The sequence below is a fragment of the Passer domesticus genome, chromosome 2, assembly GCF_036417665.1.
Source record: "Passer domesticus isolate bPasDom1 chromosome 2, bPasDom1.hap1, whole genome shotgun sequence".
Lineage (NCBI taxonomy): Eukaryota > Metazoa > Chordata > Aves > Passeriformes > Passeridae > Passer > Passer domesticus.
Window position 1 is genome coordinate 8,041,835 of NC_087475.1, and position 22,169 is coordinate 8,064,003.

Consider the following 22,169-nt stretch of genomic DNA (forward strand, 5'->3'; position numbering starts at 1 on the left):
TACATTTTCAGTGAAGCTTATGAAAAGAGTTTTCAGCAGCTACCAGTTAATGCTAAACACAGGCAAAGACTCCTGAGGTCTATAATCAAATCAACAATTATGTGGTCATTGTTCAGCATAATTAAAGTGTTACAGAACAATTAAGAACTTGAACTCTACTTATTCAAATAAATTTTTCCTATTTTCAAGTAGTCAGTTTGAAGTCAGAAGTCAGTTGAAAATAGAAGTATACCAAGCATGTAACTCAATTATCCAGTGCTTTTTTTCTGAAGATGCTTTAGTTTTGTTATACAGCATCTATTCCAAAATTTCATTGTTCTATTTTTTAGGCTTTTTCCTCTCCAGAGGAAATCATGACTCCATTTCTTTACCACCTTTATACATAGCTGTGCACACAACATCACTCAGAGGAAGAAAGTATAAGACAACTTTATGTACTGCAAGTTTCCAAACATAAAACCCAAATGCCTGTAATACTGACAAGCTTGAAACAGAAGTTGTCTTTTGAAAGTAAGGCATGAAGTCAAATTTTTAACTGCATTTTGTCAAAGTACATCATAATATTTTCTTAACAAACAGCAATTTTATTCACAGGAACATAGTTTTGGTGTGGTTTTGTTTGGTAGCTGGATGTTGTTTAGATTTTGTTAATTAAAGAGATACAATCTAGATCTGCACTTGCATTACCTTCATTTCTACCAGCAGTATTTCATCATGACACATACATTATGACAGCTCCTTTATAAACTAATTAACGCTTTATTTTTTATTTGCAAAGATGTACAGATTGCCTTTAACTAAGGTGACCCAGCCATGGTAGACCACCTCATGACAACATCAAGACTAATAGTAAATTTATCTTCAGAGCTCAAAATTAATATCTCCTATTACATCAGGCAGGGGGTAAAAAGAAGTACATCAGTGCTTCAAAATAAAGAGAAGAGCAATTGTCATAAATACTCCTCTCTATATCCTAGTGTAAAAGGTAAACTACATTAAAACAGAAGACCAATAGTTAACTAATGTCTGTAAAACTGAAGACATTATGTTCATCAGAAATCCTTAAAAATTAAATCGTAACTTTCATTAAATGATCATAAATGAGCAATTGGCAAAAGGAGAAATGTGAAAAAATCTGAAGAAATAACATAAAAGTATGTGAACAAAAATTATTTAAGAATTAGAAGCAGAAATCCAGTAAAATATGCTCTGTCTCCAGCAGAAAAAAAAAATCGGGGTAGATAAGCATACGGCAGAGAAAATAAAATAGATTACTTGAAGTGTTGGGTGTTGAGGGTGGATTTTTTGTTTGATTTTCATTTGTTGAGGGGGAGGTGGTGATGTTTGTTTATTTTCACTGTGGGAACTACCTGGGCTTTTTCTTCCTGACTAAAGTTTAATTCACAGACACAACATCAACAGTGGTAATGACAGGAGAACTCAAATCCACTGTGGATGTACTTCAGAATTCTGAAAAACTGAACTACAAAAAAATTCTACTTCCCTAAATCTTTTCTGTATCACATTCTTTCTACATCTCCCAGATTTATTTTCTACTCTGTACATCCCACAACAAGTCAAAGTGTAATCTTAAAAATTCCTCTTACACACTGGAGCAGAAAACAACTGGTTGAAAATTTAAGTATAATTAGTGATAAACACACAGAGAAGATCATATGGTACAGTTTTTACAAAACTATTTCATTAACAATTTGGATATATTACTGCAGAAAAAGAGAAAAAGAGAAATGAAGGAGAATTGAAATTTTGAAAAGATCTTTGCTAAATCTGAAAAGATGAAACTGTGACCTCCTTTAGGACAACAAAATCCAAGAGCAGTTGTCTTATCTCTTGGAGGACTTTGCAGAGCTGAAGGAAGGGATGAGTTCAAGAGAAGGGAAAATCACAGCCCATGGAAAAAATTCAGAAACCTAGATTAGGCTTCCCTTTAACCCTAAAAAGGCAAACATACTAAAGGGGAGTATCTCAGAAAACACTATGCATTAGTGAATAACAGAAGAATAGAAACAGTGTTTCTCATCACTGAACACAACTAGGGAAGACTTCAAGGAAAACAAACATATGGCAAATTCAAAATTAATTTTAAAATATACAAATTGCACAGTAATTGCAGTGTTAAGTGCCAAGAATATCTGTCAACAACTGGATTTTTTATTTCTATGGGATTTGTTTGACCTGTGCTGTTTGTATCTTTGCCTTGAATTTCCCCCCTCTCCCCCATTCACCTTCTCCAACCAAACTTAATTCTACAGCTTCCAGTTATTTCTGTCTTCACATGCATAATCTTCTTCCTTCCCCTTTCATTTATATGGCCCCCTGACATATTTTTTCCCCCTCCATGAAGGCATGGAAGACAAACATCACAGCATTCTATGTTCTGCTCTAGTTAGTATATAAAACTGAAAATTAAAGAGTTTTTGCACAGGAACTGTGGATTAGTCTGAGCACAGTATCTGCAACATGAGGAAGATTTCCTGGTTGCCCTTAATAATGTAATAAAGTTCCCAATAAAAACCCCCACACTATTATTGTTCTGCTTTTGTACTCTGATACAAATGAGAGGTTCTGCAGCAGCTTCATCTCAAGAAAGAGCATTTTAATTGCTTGGTAATTAGATTAAATTTAAACCCTTTACACACTTGTAATTCCTATGGCATTGAAGATGTTTGTATTACTGCTTAACTGAGTCACTACAGCTGGGGAGGGGCAGGGCAATGTGGGCTTTTGGGAAAGGAAAAGAATCATGCAAGTCATCAGCCTAATTCTTCTGCCCTCAACAATTTGATACATAAACAATATTTTCAAAAATGACCTTTTGGCTCAAGAATTAAAAAATAAGATAAATTAAAAATAATTCCTACACTAATACTGAGAACAGACCAAATAATTTACCATTATTTTAACATTAATTAGTGCAATGCTATCATAAGGTACTTCAATTAGAGTAAACCTCCTATGTATTCTTGAAAAGAGAAATACAGTAGCAGTATGCAGATTTAGCTGAATGTTATTCTCACTGGCTTATACCTCACTGAAGTGACCATCTTCACTACTTTTTATACAAGTCCACAAGTATGTATTTTGGATATCTCTTACATAATATATATACATACCCATATATATATATATATATCTACATAAATATATATACACATACGCATAATACTCCAAAACACATAAATTCCAAAAAGGCCACTTTCCTGTGCACTGGTTGCTACACAAGCTTTCCAATGTACAAATATCCTCTCCTCCCTGAATGACCTACACTGAATCCCTCCAGAACATACTGTGTCATTTTGAGATGCAACAGAAAGGCTGCCAGGCTGTTACAGGGCAGGGTAGAAGAGTCCTTGGATTCCAGTCTGTAAAGTTAGTAGTGGGGAAGGAGGAGTGTCTCCTCCTTTCACTTCTGTTGGCCTATTTTTTTATTTAAAGAACTGTGGTCCAGTGTACTGAGTTTCCTGGCCCACCATTCTCCTTCATTTCCAGGCTTCTACCTCAGTAGCTAAAAGTTAATCCAGAGTAAGAGGGTAAATTCATCAGCAAAGAGCTGGATTTAGTCTAAAATACAAAACTACTAACAAAATGTGCTGCCCAAGTGCTCCCAATAACAAACATGGTGAAAGAGCCTGAACAGACATGGGAGTTACACAGGAAAGATAAATGGTATCCCTGTGGTTTGAAGTCCTTCTCCCTGACAAATTCCAAATATTGGCTGCAAACTGAGGTGCTTAAAAAACTTGTCAAAGGAGACTTCAAAATTCAAAACTAGAAGTTTACTATTAGAACCTTCCACAAAAAAAACTACCCCAGCCTAAGTAGGGCAAGATGATTTGTATCAATCCACACACAAACAATGGCTGCCACCTTCTCATAGTCTGCTGTAAAACACACATTTTCAATTATAAAAAAGAAAAAAATAGTATTTTAAGCTTTTCTTACCCAGTCACCACAAAGGCTATTAACCCCACAGATGCTTGAAAATTAAACAAATAAACTTAATAGTTATTTTATTGTGGGAATTTACTTTTACCTCCATTTTCAATTGGAGTTTTATACTCCACGAAGCAACTCTGATGTTAAAACTCACCTTTAGCATACTGCCTCATGCTTTCCATATAGGCAGAGAGGTTTTCTGCAACCAGTGTGACGAGGGCGTGATTGTGCTGAAGTTGATTGATTAAGTCATGTCGGTAAAACACGTGGGGACTTCGCTGAGTTTGACTGAAATGAAAATAAAAGTGTTAGAGGAAAAGAAAGCTTTGCACCAAATAGTTCAGAAATCAATTTAAGAGACATATCTTTGATGCAAGATCCAAATTTTCCTACAACGTCTCGAACAGAACACAGATTAAGTTTCTGACAATATTTTTCTATCTTCTGATGTATCAACAATTCTTAGGAGTCACTAAAGCAGCCAATTTATGAGGATTATATGGTTAAAATATGCATGGAAAACATCAAAGCAATGTGAGCAGCTCAGTGTGCTGGAGGGAGAATATCTGCAGCAAGACAGAAGGTAAATAAACACCTGCCCAAAATGCACAGCAGAGACCCTCAACTACAGTATAACTACAATATGCATAACCCTGGTTTCCCCCCCACAACCATCTGATATTCTTTTCTATATTTAACACTAAAACACCAAGTAAAACTCAATACTATAGTCCAAGCACACTAGCCAATAACTACACCAATTATTTCAATACTTTAAAAAACCCCTAAAAATAGTATTGATTTTTTCCTAACAATAACTATATGGAAAAATGTTGGTACAAGCAAAAAAAAAAAAAACCTGTTACACAGAGCATATAACCTAAAAGCCCCCAGAAAAGTTCAAGAAAGGAAATATCCCAAATAAATAATTAAATTGTAATTTAAGTATTATCAAGACATGACCAAAAATGCTTCTCTTAAACAACACTAGAAATATTCAGATGACAAAAGCAAACTGCAGAACTTGTGTCCAAGACCCACATGCCATGAACACTATCAAATTCAGAGTTGGGGATTCATCACCTCTGCAGAACACTCTCCAAGTGTCTCAACTGCTGTAGCTGTAGATCAGAGCACTGATCTTGACTGCAGAAACCAGAACTGCTCTTCCACAGTAAGGAGCAAAACAAGAAAACAAGTGGGTGTCAGGGGGAAGAGCAGCATTCCTCACTGCCACTCAGCTGATCCCATAGCCTGCCCTAAAGAAACAAAGATCTGATTTCCAACCTGTTCTCCTTTCTTTCAGCACTTAAACAAGTAGACCTCAGAATTAGCTGAGTGGATTACAGGTAGGAATTCTCATCCATCCTGGGAAAGAGGGTGTCCATACCACATGACCTACAGCACTCCACAGCACTTCCACACGTTTAGAGAACAGTGGGGAAGGCAAGAAATCCCAGTTCCAGCATCAGCTGGCAGTGATCTTTGCAGCTGATAACCACATTTCATTGTAGATGTAACAGATAAATTGATTCACTGGCCAAAGATCAGTGTCCATCTGATTTAAAAGACAGAAGCCACCACCACCCTGCCAGTAATTTTGTTATCTGCAACCAACAGACTTTGGGCTGCTCACCACTGTGGTTTTCAGAAGATTAAATTTCATAACATGCAGAATTTTCTAAAATAGTTTGAAAGGAGCATTTCAAACACAAATTGTGTTAAAAACCCTCAAATACCCAGACATTTCTCAGACAGAAAACAAAATGGATGGAAGCATCAAAAAAGAAAACATCCAGGAGTTCATAGATTCAAAACATTCTCCGTTTTCACTTTAAGAAACTTTCTAATTATGTTTCATTCCATCTCCACCAACCTCCTTACTGAGAATAAAGCAGCAGCAAATCCAGCAAAAGACTGGATGTCTATGTTAGTGGTTAGCCAAGATGTTACCTCTAGACAGAGAACTGCACTCACAAAGGGTAACAGAAAATAAGAACACCGATTATTTGGGAAATAATTATGATCAAACAACTAAAGGAACAAACAGAACCAAGAGGGGGTGTTTTGTGGAATCAAAGATATTAGAGTGTGTATTTATATTCATAATATTATGCATTTGTATCAATCTCACACAGTACAGCAAAACCAAACTTTATCAGCAGAAGACCACAACGTTCTATGTTAGGTATTTTTTATTTCTCTCCTTTCTCAGCCACATGCACAAACAGTACACTGGCACATGGATCTATCCTGGTCAGCAATGGCTTCATAAAGCTTAGTAACAGAAATAACTAGAGTTATGAGATGTGAGTTCTAACAGTGAGCATAAGCAACAATTCCAATATTATTTTGATCCATTGCTACTCAGAGGCAAAATGATTGTCCTTAGGCACAGGAAAACAAGCTGATCTGATAAGAGCTTCTAGAATGGTTTTTTTAGTATTAAGACAAAGTATACATGCAATTAAAATTTTCCTTATGCATCTAAGGTTAGACTAATATGATGTTGCCCCTGGGACACAATCATTTAACCTTTAATATTATTACACATTAGTTACTAGACATTAATGTGCAATAACTGAGGAGCTTGAAAAATTGAAGTTAACAGCAAAACTGCTATTTTCTATGTGTTATACTAAATGGATACCAAAAGTCAATGTATAAAAAGACAAAATAACATTTTGAAAGGGGTGACAAAGTATTTTGGATTATGAAAAAGGACATAGCTAGAATGCTTATTTGTTAGTAAAATACTGGCAAACTGGCAAAGGCAAAATTCCAAACAACTTTATTTAAACGGATCAAAAATAATTATTTATCTGCACATATAACTCACCCAATATAATACTACATATGTAACTCAGCTTTTGAAGATGACAGCCAACTGAACAAATGCTATGTGCCACTAAAAGAGTGCAGATTATTCAGATGAAAAATCCAAATTGCAGCGACCAATCCCCACAAATTCTACTACTTAGGCTAAAAAGTGACTTGAAGCATCACTGTTGCCTCAAAGCACTATGAAACCACTGAACTCTCAGTGTTCAGTTGCTTCTCCTGGGCAAGTAATTTAAGAGACTGGTCTTCCACTGCTCAGGTAGACACAGGTCAAACTTAAGCATTTGATATTGGTCTACAGGAAGCTCTACCATCCAACACAGAGAGATTATGGTGATTATCTGTAGACTAAAGGTCAATATTATGAGTAATAAAGGTGACTATTCCTATAAGCATCTTTGCGCCCATAGGAGTCCTTGTACTTACATAAATATTATTTGCTGTTGCAATTCTGGTTAAGCTGAACTTCCTGACACATGTAGCATTTCTTTGTGATCAGGGAGCTAAATTTTGCCACAGCAATTGTATAACCAATTCATCACTTTGCTCAACTGCATGAATAACTAGTAACAATTAAAACCTCCCCCTCAAAAGAATTTCTACAGTGCCAATGGCATAAGATAATTTATACAGATTTTTGCCAAGAATCAACAGTACTTCCTGATCTGAACTTTCCATTGCCAGTGCCAGTCAGCTGACCTGGAAAGTCAAAAGAGTAGCATAAAGAATATGTGCTCTGTGACATGTTTTTGAGGCAGCTGCCATAAACCTGCTTGGACCTATTTTCACTCCAAATTCTAGAAGGATGTTAAAGTTTTAAGTCAGATAAGGGAAGCTGATAGGACGAGGTATTGTATGCATGCATTACAATTTCCAAACTGTATCAATATTAAGACTTATGAGAAAACTCAGAGGACTGGAAAGTCATTGATTATTTCAAAACTATGTCTTCACTCAGCAAATTTCCCAGTCACTGGGCAGTAACATCACCTGACTGAAACAACTCCCTCAACACTATCTTGCTACACAAAGGGTATTTAAGTTACTTGATTAAAACTTTCAATTCCAAGTTCACTTTCCTGCCATATTTGTTTTCAAATTCAGCATAAAAATAAGGTGCTATTACATACTGCAATGCAGACTGCCCTGAAATCTGAGGAAGTTATGGTCATATTAAAAAAAAAAAGAGGAGAGACATTCAAACCATTTAACTGTACACAGACCATGCAGGAAACCTACATTTCCACAATCAAAAGAAGTTTACTTTGGAGTAGAAAAGTTGAATGTGACCGAATCAGTGCCTTGAATGCTTGAAGTGCTGCAGTAATTAGTTACTTAAAGCAAAGTATCTTTGTTAAGGCACTGTGCTAAAAGCATTCAATTTGAATAATCCAATAGCTTGCTTTGCCTGGGTCTTACAGCATGAAAAAGGTTAAGGATTCCACCGAAAACAGACTTCTCTGCTAATTGTTAGGTAACTTTGTGACTTTTTTTGGATAAACCTCAAACAATCATTAATGAAATTAACGCTAAGGAATTAAAATGTACTAAAAATTTGAGAAATATACTGCAAACCAAATGAATAAAGAAAACTCCAGAAGCCAGGAATGCAACATTATCACAGCTCCTGAAAATGCTATCAGTAAGAAGATATTGTTGTGCAAACTGTGGCTTATTTTCCTCAACTTTCCCTGATTTGATCCTTCTTGTGAGCTGACTGTAATAGCAACATTGACTTGAATACTTTATCTGCTTATAAGAACTAAAACAAAGCAATTGTGCAGCACATAAACCAACACTGTTTTTCAGGAGTTAGTAAAAATTCTGACGTGAATACAAATACTCTAAAGGGCTCAGTCTTTCTTACTGAGAAGACATTAAAAAGAATGAAAATAATCATGTATACTTTAACAAGTCCAAACTGATAATGCCTTCTCATTTCTTCCTTTCAGAAGCAAACATCAATGAACCTCTAACAAAATAAACAAACCCGTCACCCCAATAAAACAAATTCCACACATTTTAATTTATTCCATTCAGGAGAGAAAATCAGTAGAGAACTTCACCCAGACCACAAAGTTACCTTTGATATTAAGCATATAAAATAGATTAACTCTAAGAATTTATCATCAAAGAACAAGGACAGGTGCCTATGTTTGTGTATGTATGTTTGTGCATACAGCCACATAGGCACATAAAACATATGTTAACATATTAGCTTTGTAAGCTAATTCCATTGTTAGCAGCAAACTCCATGAATAACAGAAAAAGAAATCCAGATTTTCCACTGGATGACCATAAAAATTATTAAAAACATGTATGAAGAAGCAGTTAATGCTCTCTTACCAAACATAGGTGTCTGACTTTAGATACTATTTATACACACTAGAACAAACTCAAGACCATCTTCCAACACAGATTATGGTTTTACCTTAGACTTTCCTGACCTCTTGCAAAAAAAAAAAAAAAAAATTAAATTACGACCATCCAACTTTTAACAGACAAAATTTTATCTGAATCCCATTCTTACCTCAAGTTCTGTGGTGCTTCACCAAACAAACTGCAAATTTCTCTAATTTGTTTCAGTGCAGGAATGACCCATTTGTCATTTGTGCGAAGTTCTTCTATAAAGCGATCTATCCACTGGATCTTTTGTGTGTCTCGATCCTTAAAGAACAGCAGTTTATAATCAAAATGAAGCATATTGCAGAGCTACCCTAATTCCCTTTCTTTGTGTCTGAGATGGAACACTGAAAGTCAAATACTGGATCACCTGAGTTTTGAAGCATAAAAGCATAACAGAAGTATCTGAGCAGCACTACATGCTGGCAGGGTGTTATCTCCCTGCACTCAAGCACTCAGTACTTGTGAAAAAGTGTTTAAATAATTTGCTCTTTTCTTCCATTTATTTCTACTCATTGTCATAAAATATCAAGAAACAATGAGAAACTGTTTCTTAACAAGATGGACAATGGATTCATTTCAAACCATAATTAATTACTACTCTGACAGACTTTCACAGAAGTTTGGGTAGGGAAGGAGAGTGTATAATTGTATGAAAAGGATCTTGCTAGGTCCTTTCTAGCATACAGGACAGATAAGGACTTACTGGCACAAAGAAACCTCAACAAAACCCACTGAAACAAATCAGCATGAAGTTTGGGAAAAAGCAAAGGGGTGGGGTGGGACTGCTTTTCCCTTCTCCCAATTAATTTTAGTAGGGTTCTTTTCCAATTCTTCCAGGGTGCTAATTATAGTATGCCACCAACTGCAACAAGACAGGCAAAATGATGTTATTACACTCTCTCTCTACCATTAAAGTACCAATGGTGTTGATTAAAATATGTCCTGTAACATTTTAAAAGTACTAGGATGTTGACAGAACCATACAAATTCATGTAAATAACATTTTTGTTAAATTACCAAATTTTTTGTGCGGAATGGAAGGAAACTCAGAGACTGATTTCATACTGGACTACTCACCTGTGAACAGCTGTAATCTAAGATTTTTATATGGGCACTAAGAGCCTGGTCCATGATATCAACTGGCACATCATCACTGTGAGCCAAATTCCACAAAAGGTTCAGCACTTTGTGTGCCATCACGCCGTCCTTGTCATCCTCTGCAAGGCGACGAATTAACTCCAGCAGTTTCTCACGCTGTTTCTTGCTTGCATTTGTCCAACTTGCCTAAGACAATATTTTACAAAAATATTATAGAAGTTTTTTTTTTTAATTCCACACATAACCTGCACTGTTAACAAATTATGTAACAATAAAGTGATGCAACTACATAAAGAACTTTCACATTAATTCCTGTCATTAATAATAAATAGCAAATTAGAGCAATGCATAAGCCAGACACAACTGAAGAGCTCTTCAGTCTTGTATTTACAACTACAGCATATTCACCTTGAAGCTTAAAAAAAGATGGCTCTTTATTTAAAGATCATAGATGTGTTTGTAAAAGTTAACAATGCCATTGACAACTGCACCAACAGAGTGGACTTAGCTGTCTCTTTTAAATGCTTTCACAAATGCTTACACTTAAAAGATTTCTTAAATAACTTATAATCACTACATAAGTAAAACTTTAGTATTATTCATGCCTCTGAATCAGACTGAAACACATGGCCCCTGCATTACATTAACCTTTTCCTGAATATTTCAATATACCATCACTTCACATCCATCCCTCAAGGTCAGACACAACAGTTTACACACAGCATTTCTGAGCACTGGGTTAAGTATCTGAACTGCAGAACATTAGACCCACATTCAGCAAACTACAGGACCACACTAAACAAAGCACAAATTGCATGAAAGCCAAAATATGACTATAATGCATTTATCTAAAAAGAGAAAACAGAGTCTACAAAGCTGGCTTGCATTTTCAAGCAGTACAGCAGATCATGTTCTGAAAGTGAAACAGTAAAACAAGCCGGAGAGCTTGTTACCACTACTGGAAGCTGCAAATGTTAAATGTAATACATAAAAGCCAGTGAATAACATAAACTTTCAGAAACAAGTTGTTTTGTCATTTCAAACAAATCACTACGTGTTTATAAACATTCAACTTTATCTTCCTGAGACTGTTTCTTTTTGTATGTAAGCTAAATGGAGAAAAGTTATTACATGATAAAGAGGAAGCTGGGGGAGCAGGGAACGGAAGTCCTTGATCTCCTCTACTTAAAGATCAAAAGTAGCACTGCCCAGTAAACCTGACAAAACCTACTCTAATGCCAGGAGAAAAACATAATTTACTAAATCACCAACACTTCTTAATTTGGAACAAATGCAAAAAGGTATCTAAAACAAATAATTTATTTTATTTGGAAAATTCAATATTCCTAGGATTGCTAAATCTGACTTTAATACTACAGGCTTCACAGACCTGCATCATCCTGAAGTGTTCAAACCAGAAAACAAAACTGTCTACTAAACAAAAATAAGAGGCCTTTGTTTTAGACAGGAAGTAAACAGAAAATCTCACAAGGAGCGCTCACTAAAGAACAGCCTTTCTAGAATTAAACATTACAGACTGTTGTTACACATTAAGAAGTCTTTTAACACACAGAAACCGAGCAAATCTAAAAGGAGAAAGAAAGACAATGAAAAAGCCACAAATTTACACACACCCTCACAACTCATTTCCTAAATACAGTCAAACCACAAAATTACCTTAAAACAATCAAACAGGTGATCAAGCTGTTCAGGAGAGAAATCCCAAGCTAATTTTGCAAGGAGATCATGTACATTTTTTACAATGGCTTCATGTTTTCCGGCCTGTCAGGAAGGAAAAAAAAAAAAGAATCCACCAACAATTCATATTAAGTCAAGCAGCAAGACATTCTACATAATTTTTATAAAGAAGACTACCAGAGGTGGCAAGCAAGAAAAGTTGATGCTGTGGGAGCAGCACAGCAAACTGAATACTTCACTGGGAATTCACAATATTTAGATTTCCCTTTTAAGTGTAACTATTTAAGTCTGCTTTGATTGTGTGCACACAAGTATTTATTTAGATGAGAAATACTGCAGCATCAAAATATTTATTTTTTTTGTTCCTGCTACAAAATCAAGCTGGGACAGAGGACAATAAAATCTAAAAGTGTAATTTAATTTACAAGCTGGTATTTTTATGGTGTTTTATGTGGGTTTTCATGGTTTGGGGTTTTTTTTAAGAAGGAATTACTCAAAATCCACTTCTGAATTTCACTGAGGTGTTTTAAGGTGTAAACCAATTTTTAGTATTTCACCAGTTTCTCAGGCTGAAGTACTTCCTTTGTGTTCGTGGATTCACAGACAACTAAAGCCTAACAAACAACTTGTTACCAGACAATGTTTTGAAGTCCAGCAGCTTTTTTACAAATCCAGCAATGAAACAACTAAGGACAAGATGCTGAGTTTTATACCAGACACAATTTTAACTGAGAGTGTGGTGTACTTCACAATTTTGATATTTAAGGAGGAAGACAATGAGGGCAAAAAAAGCTAGTTCCATTTAACTCTGAGCATGAAGAAAATTTTCTGCCCAGGCTGGAAAACACATCCTGTACTTTACACCTGCAGTCAAAACCAACAAATATGGACTATGAGAATCAACAGCTGATTTACTGTAGAAATTTTTGTTGTGAGAAATAAAAAAATGCAAAACAAATAACGAGAATACACATTCTGATGTAATTAATCTTGTACACTATTAAAAATACATGTATAAGCACCTTTGAAATTCAATTCCTACTAAAAGCTTCCACCAGTAATTTAAAACCAAACCTAAAAAACAAAAACAGACTAATAGCTTTGTTACATGCTGTGCCTTAAATTCTTTATAAGGTGTCATAAATTTTTGTTTTAAAAAAAGTAATTTTAAGTAGTAATGTTTGTTTTCACATTATGGGTCAGATTACAAGAGGGGGAATTACTAAACCCATAATTCCACTTGACTTTGGAAAACATAATGTAATTTTTTTCCTCTTACCAGACCATTTCCTGGATAGAAAGAAAAACTGAGATCATGCAAGGCATGCATCCATAATATAGAAATATGACCCACTCCTGGGAGGAGCAAGAATAAAGCAAGTAACAACCTTGATTTTGGAAGTTTTTAACAGATATGGGGAAGCTGTGAAGCACTGAAGGGTCTGGGGAAGCAAAACCAGACAGTGGGAGGAGGTAAGGAACCTGGTGTGTGACCTGCCAGCTTGCTGCACAGGAACAGGGAAATGCCTGTGAAGTTCCAGTTAAACACTCCAGAACAGAAGTCATGAGACCTCAACCTCTGCCATTCTGTATTTGGTACAGCTGGATCTTTCCCTGCAACTTAATGCTTGCATTTAGAAACTTACAACATTATTCCTTTAATCAAATACACTCCTGTATTGTGAGCACTGGCTTTGTAAGGCATGAAAACACTTCAATAAAATTAAAACTTAGGTTGCCTTTGAAAGGCAAAAGCAGCATAACTGCATTACTTTTGGTAATACTAAAGAGTCTCAGGTGCATGGTCACCCTCTAAACCCCCCCACTGCTGCACTGAGGCTGAGCTAAAATAGCTTGTTATATAAAGCCACACAGTAAATCAACTCCTCACTACTGAATTTCATGCCCCAGCTGCTCTCAGGAGCAGTCATTTAATCAGAACTTCTAAAAACTACTATACACAGGGAGTAGTGAAGTAGGTGAAATCATTCTGTATTAGCAGATTTTAATATTCTTAATTTTTAGTCCATTATAATCCCATGGCTAAAGCCACAGTGAAACTATCTACCTGAAAAAGAGCTCCTTTCACACAAAAAAACACAGGGCAAAATTACAGCCAGAGCACTGCAGTAGCCACCTCCTTGAAAGCATAAGAAATGAGCAGAGCAAGCTGGGTATTTAAGGGCATGGAACATTCCTTCTGAAATTACTCCTAATTTTTTTTAACTGGTAAGGTGGACTATCCCCATTTTTAAGGGTTGTACAATGTATTCACATTTTTCTGGAAGGGTAGAAAGTTTGACTTACACTAGCTTATCCACACGCCCTATTTCCAAGCCCTAGGAGGCAAGGTAAGTACTTGCAAGACTTTTTCTCCCATATTTCAGATTTTTTCTCCTCCTATTAAAAGTGAGGCTCTAAAATAGGTAAAAGAGGCCTACTAAGAGCAAACAAACCTCTCAAAGTTTTCTGAGGGTTTCTTTTCTCCCCCGGGTATCTTGTAGTCTGGAAAGATCTATAGACTGCAAGCTGAAAACTAAGAGTATGATCCCAGACCTTAATTCAAGTAATCTGTGTATTGCTGGGCTACATGATGAAATTTTCTTAACAGGACTTTGGGATAATAAGAAAAGACTCTATTGAGTTTCAGCCTGTGCAGTAACTGCCATGCTGGAACTGAAGCCTAGGCATGATGAAATTACTTGCAACACCAGAGATCTCCCCTACATCACCTGCAGTCCCAAGTGTTATAAATGTAAGCTGAAAATAAGTCCACTTAAGCCAAACTGTTGCAGTCTCAGAACAGCATGAACACATGTAAACTGTGGTATCAAAATAACCAAACTTGTATTGGCCTTTGTCAATGTATAATCCAGCTGGCAACTGGGCACCACAGAGCTGCTCACTCAAATCTCCACCTCACAGTGCCAGGGGGAAGAGAGTGAGGAGGATGAAAGTGAGAAAACTCAGAGTTGAGATAACATAGCACAGAAGCTGCCATGAAGAAATGTAACTCTGTCCCTGCCCAAATCAGTACAGCTCTCCCTCCCTGTCTTGGAAACCAGAGTTAGCCTTCCCACACTTGAAAGACTGGCCTTAAGACCTTTTCGTACAATCAGAATTTCACTACCCATTATTTATGTTTCAATCCTATTTTTTTTTTAAATTTTCTGTATCTCAGTAACTCTCAATGATTTTATCTCTCCAGCTGCCAAGTCTGTGTATTAGAATCATGCAGCCCACAGCTAGGGAAATCCACCTCCCCAGTCAAGTAAGTAAAAAAATCAATATTGCAAAATTAGTAATTTTTCAAAAATAATTATTGCAAAACAAGGAAAAGAACTTCCAGTTAAACAACTTCTAGTACAGTTATTATAAGCCTTACTAATCACACTCAGCCCAGGAAAATCTTACACAACTATGTGAACTCAAGAGATTAGCAACACGTATTTCTTCATGCATTTTAAAATACTAAAGCTATCATGTATCATGTCTCTGCTCAATGTTTCAGGTTCTTTAATACTTAAAAAGGATCATCTCTGCACCATGTTCAGAACTGTTCCCTCAGGCTTCACATATATGTGCAGCTGAGCCCTTCCACTGGAGACACTTCAGATGACAATTTTAAGCTCCAAGACCCCAAAAAGGAACCCCATTTCACCTCAAATTTTCTTTAGCTTTGTCTAACACAGAGCAGAAGCAGCCCAGGTTCTCTTCTCAACACGACATCCAAGGAGATGCCTCCTGTGCAGCAGCAGACAAGCAGTTGAATTATTTACCTGTGCAGCCCAAATGTTGTCAAGATCCTGCAAAGTGAGAGCTTTCTCTTTGATGACAAACCGGAGAATTTTCTCAAGTTTTTCTACATATTGAGGTTGATGAAGACTATCTCTTAATACAATTGATAAAATGTTGTTCTGCTGGATCCATTCCTGAATATAAAAAGAAAGTTGTGCCATCTCAAATGATTCAGGTGCCATCATTAATATTTAAACTACAAAACAAAAATCCAATCTGTTACAGATTTAAAAAGATGCAGCACAACAGAAAGGCTTTTATCTTTAATTTCATTTAAAAAAATCATTACTTAAAATAATCCAATATATTACTGGATAATTACTGGAAAATGTTCAAACAATTTCAAACATAAGAAGCCAATGTGAAGAGCAAATTCTTCTATTCAAGCAACAGAATTTTTGTCTTCCAATTCACAGTCATTAAGTATCAAAACCAAATTGTTTAAGATACATCTAACTCTACTGGTACTCCTACAGCATATCCCATACAAAGGACTTAAGTAAGGACTGAAATATAAAAATGATTAAGTACTGCCACTTTTAGGGTTTTTGAAATGTTTCTAATTGAACCAGAAGCAAATATTCAAGTCATATTTAAGGAGATGCAATTTTCTCAGTGGTGTCACTGACGCAGCCAGACCATTTTGTTCCTAGTGAAGTAAAGCAGGATATGCTCTGAGCACTGACAGAGAAAACAAACATCCACAGCATCATCACTTCCAACACTGTCCTTGATCAGACTTGTAATATTCAAGCTGGTCTCACAAAATAATGAAATCTAGACATTTTCAGTTAAAAACACAGACCTTGTATGAGATGCCAAACTGTAAGAAACGTGTAAAAAAGAGACTTATTTCCTCCTATTGATTTAAAAAGTCAAAACTGCCGTTATTTTTTCTTGTCAGATGTCCTTTTGTAGATTACAAACCTTACAACAGGTCGCCATTCAGAAACATGGGGCAGAACAGTGCAAAAATTACTTAACATAACTAGTTTTCACAAAAATGAAGAGAAAATAGTTCTTATTTTAGTTTTATAATTGCTCATTTTCATACTTCCCTATACATTCATTCAAGCAACAGTATTCAAAATACAAAAACATTGATTAAAACAAAAATGTGGTATCTAGAGTTTTCTGTACTGAAGCATCCAGCTTCTGAAATGTGAGAAGCAGACCAGTCACTTAGATCTCTAATGAGAAAAAGCTGAAGCACCAAACCCAGACTACATCCTTATTTAAATGACCATTACATTTCTAGTTACTGCAACACTGCAGTTACAAATGAATCACATCTGTTTTATCTAAGTTTCTCTGGGTTTTTTAAAACTCCATATAAAACACACACTATCCAAGGATCCATTTTTGAGCCATGATTTTAGCAGCACTGAAAAGTAATCCTCAACAGCAGCTTTGACACAAATGCAGCATTTTTTCACAGAAAGGCTACTATTAAAGTGCTTTATTACCATGACATGATACTTAATGTTTCTAACACTGTATATGAAAATAAACAGTGTGTGCTGAATCCACAATATAGAGTTACTTCTACAGTTGAAGTACAAAGGAGAAACCAAATCTGTGCAATGAACTTCACTGAAAAGGAGCACTTACTGCCATTCTTTCAGCTGTGAGCCACTCTTCCTCCTCAGGATTACCATGTCGATGAGTGTAGTATGACACACTGGATATTACTTTGTTAACTTCATTTAGTGCATTCATTTTACCATTGAAAGAGGAAATTTGTAACAACCTGTGAGAAAAATTTAATGTAAGAAGTGTGGAAAATAATGTCACCAGTGGCATGTTATATTAGGAGTAGCATCTTACCTAAGAATCATTTTTAACCTAAATATTTCTAAATTTTTTACAGTTTCTTCTTGTCCTGGAACTCTTGAAGCTAAGTTCTTTAGAGATTTGATTATCATTGACAAAGCATCATTTTTGGCTTCATTCTTTGCTTCTTTTTTCAGTTCATCATCTGTTAAATTTTCTAAAAACTGTGGAACCATTTCTATAATTGGAAGGAAGTATTTCTTCACTGTATGTAATGTTAAAAATTCAAAACATTGTCCAAATGGCCTAAAAAACAAAGAAAAAAAGGAAAGTGTCATAATCAGTAGTCATGCAATATTATGATAATAAGGTGCAATTAATTAAAGAAACTCATATCTACTTAGAAGCACATGAAATGGTGAAGGTAGACACCACCAGCTGAAGAGATGGAATGAAAGGAAGTGCTTCAACAAAAGTCTTAAGCCTTCTGCTAACATAGTATTTTATACTGAGTCCAACTTTTGCAAATGCATTAATCATTATTTAGAAAACAACTTACTTGATGAGAGCTGCAATTATTTGAACATTCAATGCTGATCCACTCATGAATCGATCATGCAAGACCTGAAATCCATTTAATGTGCCAAACTTGTTGATAAGATCTACTAGCCAACCCTGTAATAAAACAAACAGTTATTTTCTGGTATTTGCAAAGCACCATCTAGAAATACTTTCAAATACCTTTCAATAACAACATTTGCTTTAAAATAGTCTTTACACAGTTTACATATTCAGTGTTAAGGAAATGCTCAGAAACAGACAGCAAGATCTTTTCTGTTGTCATGTCAAAGGGCAGATGCTGTCAATGAGCTATTCAAAGAAATTTATTTAGGAATAAAATTTACTGTAATTTAGGTCCAGCTTTAGCTGCTAAATTACTACAGAAAGTCTGACAGTTTGGGTATTTTTTTGTCCTGGATGTGATAATGTCACATATACAAATATTAAGAATGTAAAGTAACATTCTTCTAAACACAACTAGCAATGCAAGGGAAATCCAAGGACAGTGGAGTTTTTTATCCTTGGTTCTTACAAGTAGATAGTCAGCAGTTCCACTAAAGAAAGAAAAATTAGAAACCAAAACAGAAAACCTTTAAGAAAACAAAAAAAAGTGTGGGTGTGTGTGTATATATATATAAAAATAAAGGAGTCTTATCAATGCCATTTGGAGATCAATTCTGAAAACTCCAGACTCAAGAACCAGGGCAGATTGCTAATTTTCATTTCTAGTTAAAAATATAAAACAACCAAAACAAAACCCCAAGAAACCCAGCTACGAAACACAAACAACAAAAAACCCAAACAAAACAAAAAATCCAAACCTTCAACATCCCCCCCAAAACCAAACCAAAGCCACTGAAAAAACCACACTGACAGTGGCATCTCATGTCCAATTAAAAAACATTTCTTCTACCACTGGAAACTGTAAGGGAGAGAAAATTCCTAATTCATCACATAATCTATTCCTCAAAGTGTGTCACCTATAAAATTTATGCTAAGGGAGAAGGTAAATCCATCAACTGGCAAATGCAAGCAAGCCAATTAGCACAGTAGGAATGGCATTCCAGCAGTGTCAGAAACACGTGACACAGTTTGATGGTGGACCAAAGACAGGAAGAGTAAAAAGGGGAAATGTGCATTGAATCAGGAGTCATAAGCAACAGAACATCTTAGTGATTGATAGAAGAATGAAGAGGACTTTTGGCCCCCACTCTAAAAACACTTCTCTACAGCTGCTGTGTCATTAGCTAACACTGCACAGAATAAAACACACAGGTCTGGAAGGGATCTCACACCTTTGGTGATCGTGGGTCAGGAGGACGGGCATAAAGTTCATCTTCAGCGAGCTGGACTCCTGCAGGAACTGTTTCTGAGGGACGAGTACCATTGTATAGATGGAATTTGCAGTGAGGATTTAAGGCCATGGCAAGAAGTTCAAGAAGGGGAAACCAATCTTGGGACAGCTTGGCCACACAGAGTTCCACTAGTCTATGAGTGTTGTTAATAATACATCTCTGTTAATAAAAAAAAAGAACAAGTAAGAATGTGGCAGGGGACTGTACAATGAATATGAACTATAAACTCAGAACATGGTTCCAGTCGTCCCCAAATCATCACTCATGTTTTATTTCCTTCCAAAACTCTGGAGGCAATAAAGTGAAACACTGACAGAAAGATGACTCCCCACTGCCTGTCCAGATCCATGCATACAAGAGCTTTCTCACAACTTGCTACTGAATTTCAAAGATGAGCTCCAGTTCTTACAGTCTCCCCCCAATCACAATGGCAAGTCTTCTTCCTTTTAAAATTACCACACTCTTCAGAAACACAACTTTAAAAACTCACATGAATTTCAAACTTCCAGCCACTCACTGCCTCGTCTGTAAGGATTTTTGTGAAGGATATTGTTAACCCATCTCGAAAAAATCGCTGGCATGCTTCACTTTTGACATCAAGGCCTATTTAAAATAAAAAAGAACAACAAACTATTAGACATGGAATTTCATTAGCTGTTACATGAACATTTTACATGCTGAAAGTAGAGATGTGGTGTGCTGGTGTTGATAAGTTCTCTGTAGCTTGTACAGGGCTGTGTTTTGATTTGGGCTGGAAGCGGTGCTGGTAACACAGGGATGTTTTCTTTACTGCTGAGCAGAGCTCTCAGATCCGAGATTTTCCTGCTTCTCACACCACCCTGCCAGGAAGTAAGCTGGGGATGCACAAGGATTTGGGAGGGGATACAGTCAGGACAGCTGAGCCTTAAGGACCACAGGGATATCCAGACCATATGGTGTCATGATCAGCCTACAGAGCTGAGGAAGAAGGAAGGGGGAGATGCTTGAAGTGATGTTGTTTGTGTCACCGTCACATGTGATGGAGCTCTGCTGTTCTGGGGATGGCTGAACACCTGCCCAACCATGGGAAGTGGTGCATGAATTCCTTGGTTTGCTTTCCTGGCACAGAAAGCTTTTGCTTTACCTCTTAAACTGTCTTTATCCCAACCCATGAGGTTTTTAACTTTTCCCTTTCTGATTCTCTCCCCTATCCCAGCAGAGGGGCAGTGAGCAAGTGGCTGTGTGGTGCTTAGCTGCTGGCTGGGGTTAAATCACAACATTTGGACTTCAAAGGTTTGGTGTTTAAAGTTTCAGAACGGATTCTAAACAAGTCTTGGATGAAAACAAACTTACATAAGCCCAAATGGACAAAAAACTCGATGGATTAATGTTCTAGTAAAACTACCTCAAAAAATAACACTCCTTTACATAATTTTTTAATTGTTTTTAAAAACATGTGATTTGGCTTGGTTTTTCCCCCACGTTTACAACATACTTCCATAGATATACTAGCAAAAATAAAAGTTCAATTCTTCTTTATGTTCTCTCTTATTTACTTGCTAACAGTAAAACTAGTGAGTGAAGAGAGGTAAAAATAACCATTTCAAGGAAATGCAGAAGATACAGCCTCAGTAAGGAACTCAATAGTGGTCCCACATAAATGAAGATCAATCATCTTGAGAGAGATGGAGATGGTCTTCAGAGGGTGCTGGAAACAACTCCCATTGCTGGGCTGGCCTAACTTTTGGGTGCACATGTGCCCATGCACACAAAAATTTAATTTTTTTGCCCCTAGGGCCTCCCTCTCTCTCCCATTTGGTGCAATTCATCAAAAACACAGATTTGGGACCAAGTCTTATATTGTGTAGAGAAATCTCATTTCAGTTTAAGTCAGTTATAAATCCAGAAGTTGCCTTGCACCTTCCTTGTGTGTGTGTTACATTGTAAAGTTCTGGCAGCATGTTAAAAACTGAGTGTAAATGTTAGGAGCAATCAAATCCTTCTGAAAGAAAGAGAGGAGAATATTCTTGCCTATAAAAAACCAAAACCTTAGAATAAACTTTTTTTGTTGTTTTTTAATTTATAGTATCCCATTCACCACGGCATTTACTTCTGGAGCAAATCTCATTACTGAAAATACTCCGTAAGTATTCCCGATTTATTGTGAAGATAAACATCAGTCTAGCTATTAAATGCTATTTTTCAAATAGGTTTTCTTCTATTAGCAATTAACTCCAGACTACCTGTTGATAGTTTCATGGCTGATTGTTTAACAAAGAGTAATACATCGATGCCTCCACATAAAAAGAGAATTTTCCATAAATGAGTGCATCTGCCAGGAATAATGCAAGTCACAGTCTAACAGGATTCACACTACTCTGTCAAATTCTCTCCACTTGAAGGTGGTAGTGCTGACATGTCATTCATATAAGTGCTTTCAATTAGTTTAGTTACATCCCTTTCAGTTGTAGTTCCTGAAAAGATTTCAAGATGATGCAAACATCACTCTTATGTTACAGCCAGGGTCACAAAGAAGCCGATGCCCTGCAGTCACTCCAGAATGCTGACAGCCATGGGCCATGTTAGGAATAAAAGGTTTTTAAGAGCCCTAACCACAAGAAAATAGTGCCTGCAAAAACATGTAGTGGGGTTTTTCTAGGTTTTGTTGCTTCACAATTTAAATAGGATACAGTCAGAAATACA

At 36.2% G+C, this 22,169-nt stretch overlaps 1 protein-coding gene across 4 annotated transcripts in view; it reads right to left on the reverse strand.

Moving 5' to 3' along the window:
* Positions 1-22,169, reverse strand: part of USP9X (ubiquitin specific peptidase 9 X-linked) — a 96,171-nt gene that overhangs the window by 43,893 nt on the left and 30,109 nt on the right. For all 4 annotated transcript variants that reach the window (XM_064407315.1, XM_064407316.1, XM_064407313.1 and 1 more), the window contains exons 5-14: positions 19,978-20,090; positions 19,428-19,646; positions 18,131-18,246; positions 17,626-17,877; positions 17,410-17,548; positions 15,780-15,932; positions 11,980-12,084; positions 10,282-10,488; positions 9,329-9,465; positions 4,112-4,245 (exon numbers count right to left, since the gene is read on the reverse strand). In XM_064407315.1, coding sequence (XP_064263385.1) covers positions 4,112-4,245; positions 9,329-9,465; positions 10,282-10,488; positions 11,980-12,084; positions 15,780-15,932; positions 17,410-17,548; positions 17,626-17,877; positions 18,131-18,246; positions 19,428-19,646; positions 19,978-20,090 — 1,575 coding nt within the window. The remainder of the gene's footprint in view (positions 1-4,111; positions 4,246-9,328; positions 9,466-10,281; positions 10,489-11,979; positions 12,085-15,779; positions 15,933-17,409; positions 17,549-17,625; positions 17,878-18,130; positions 18,247-19,427; positions 19,647-19,977; positions 20,091-22,169) is intronic.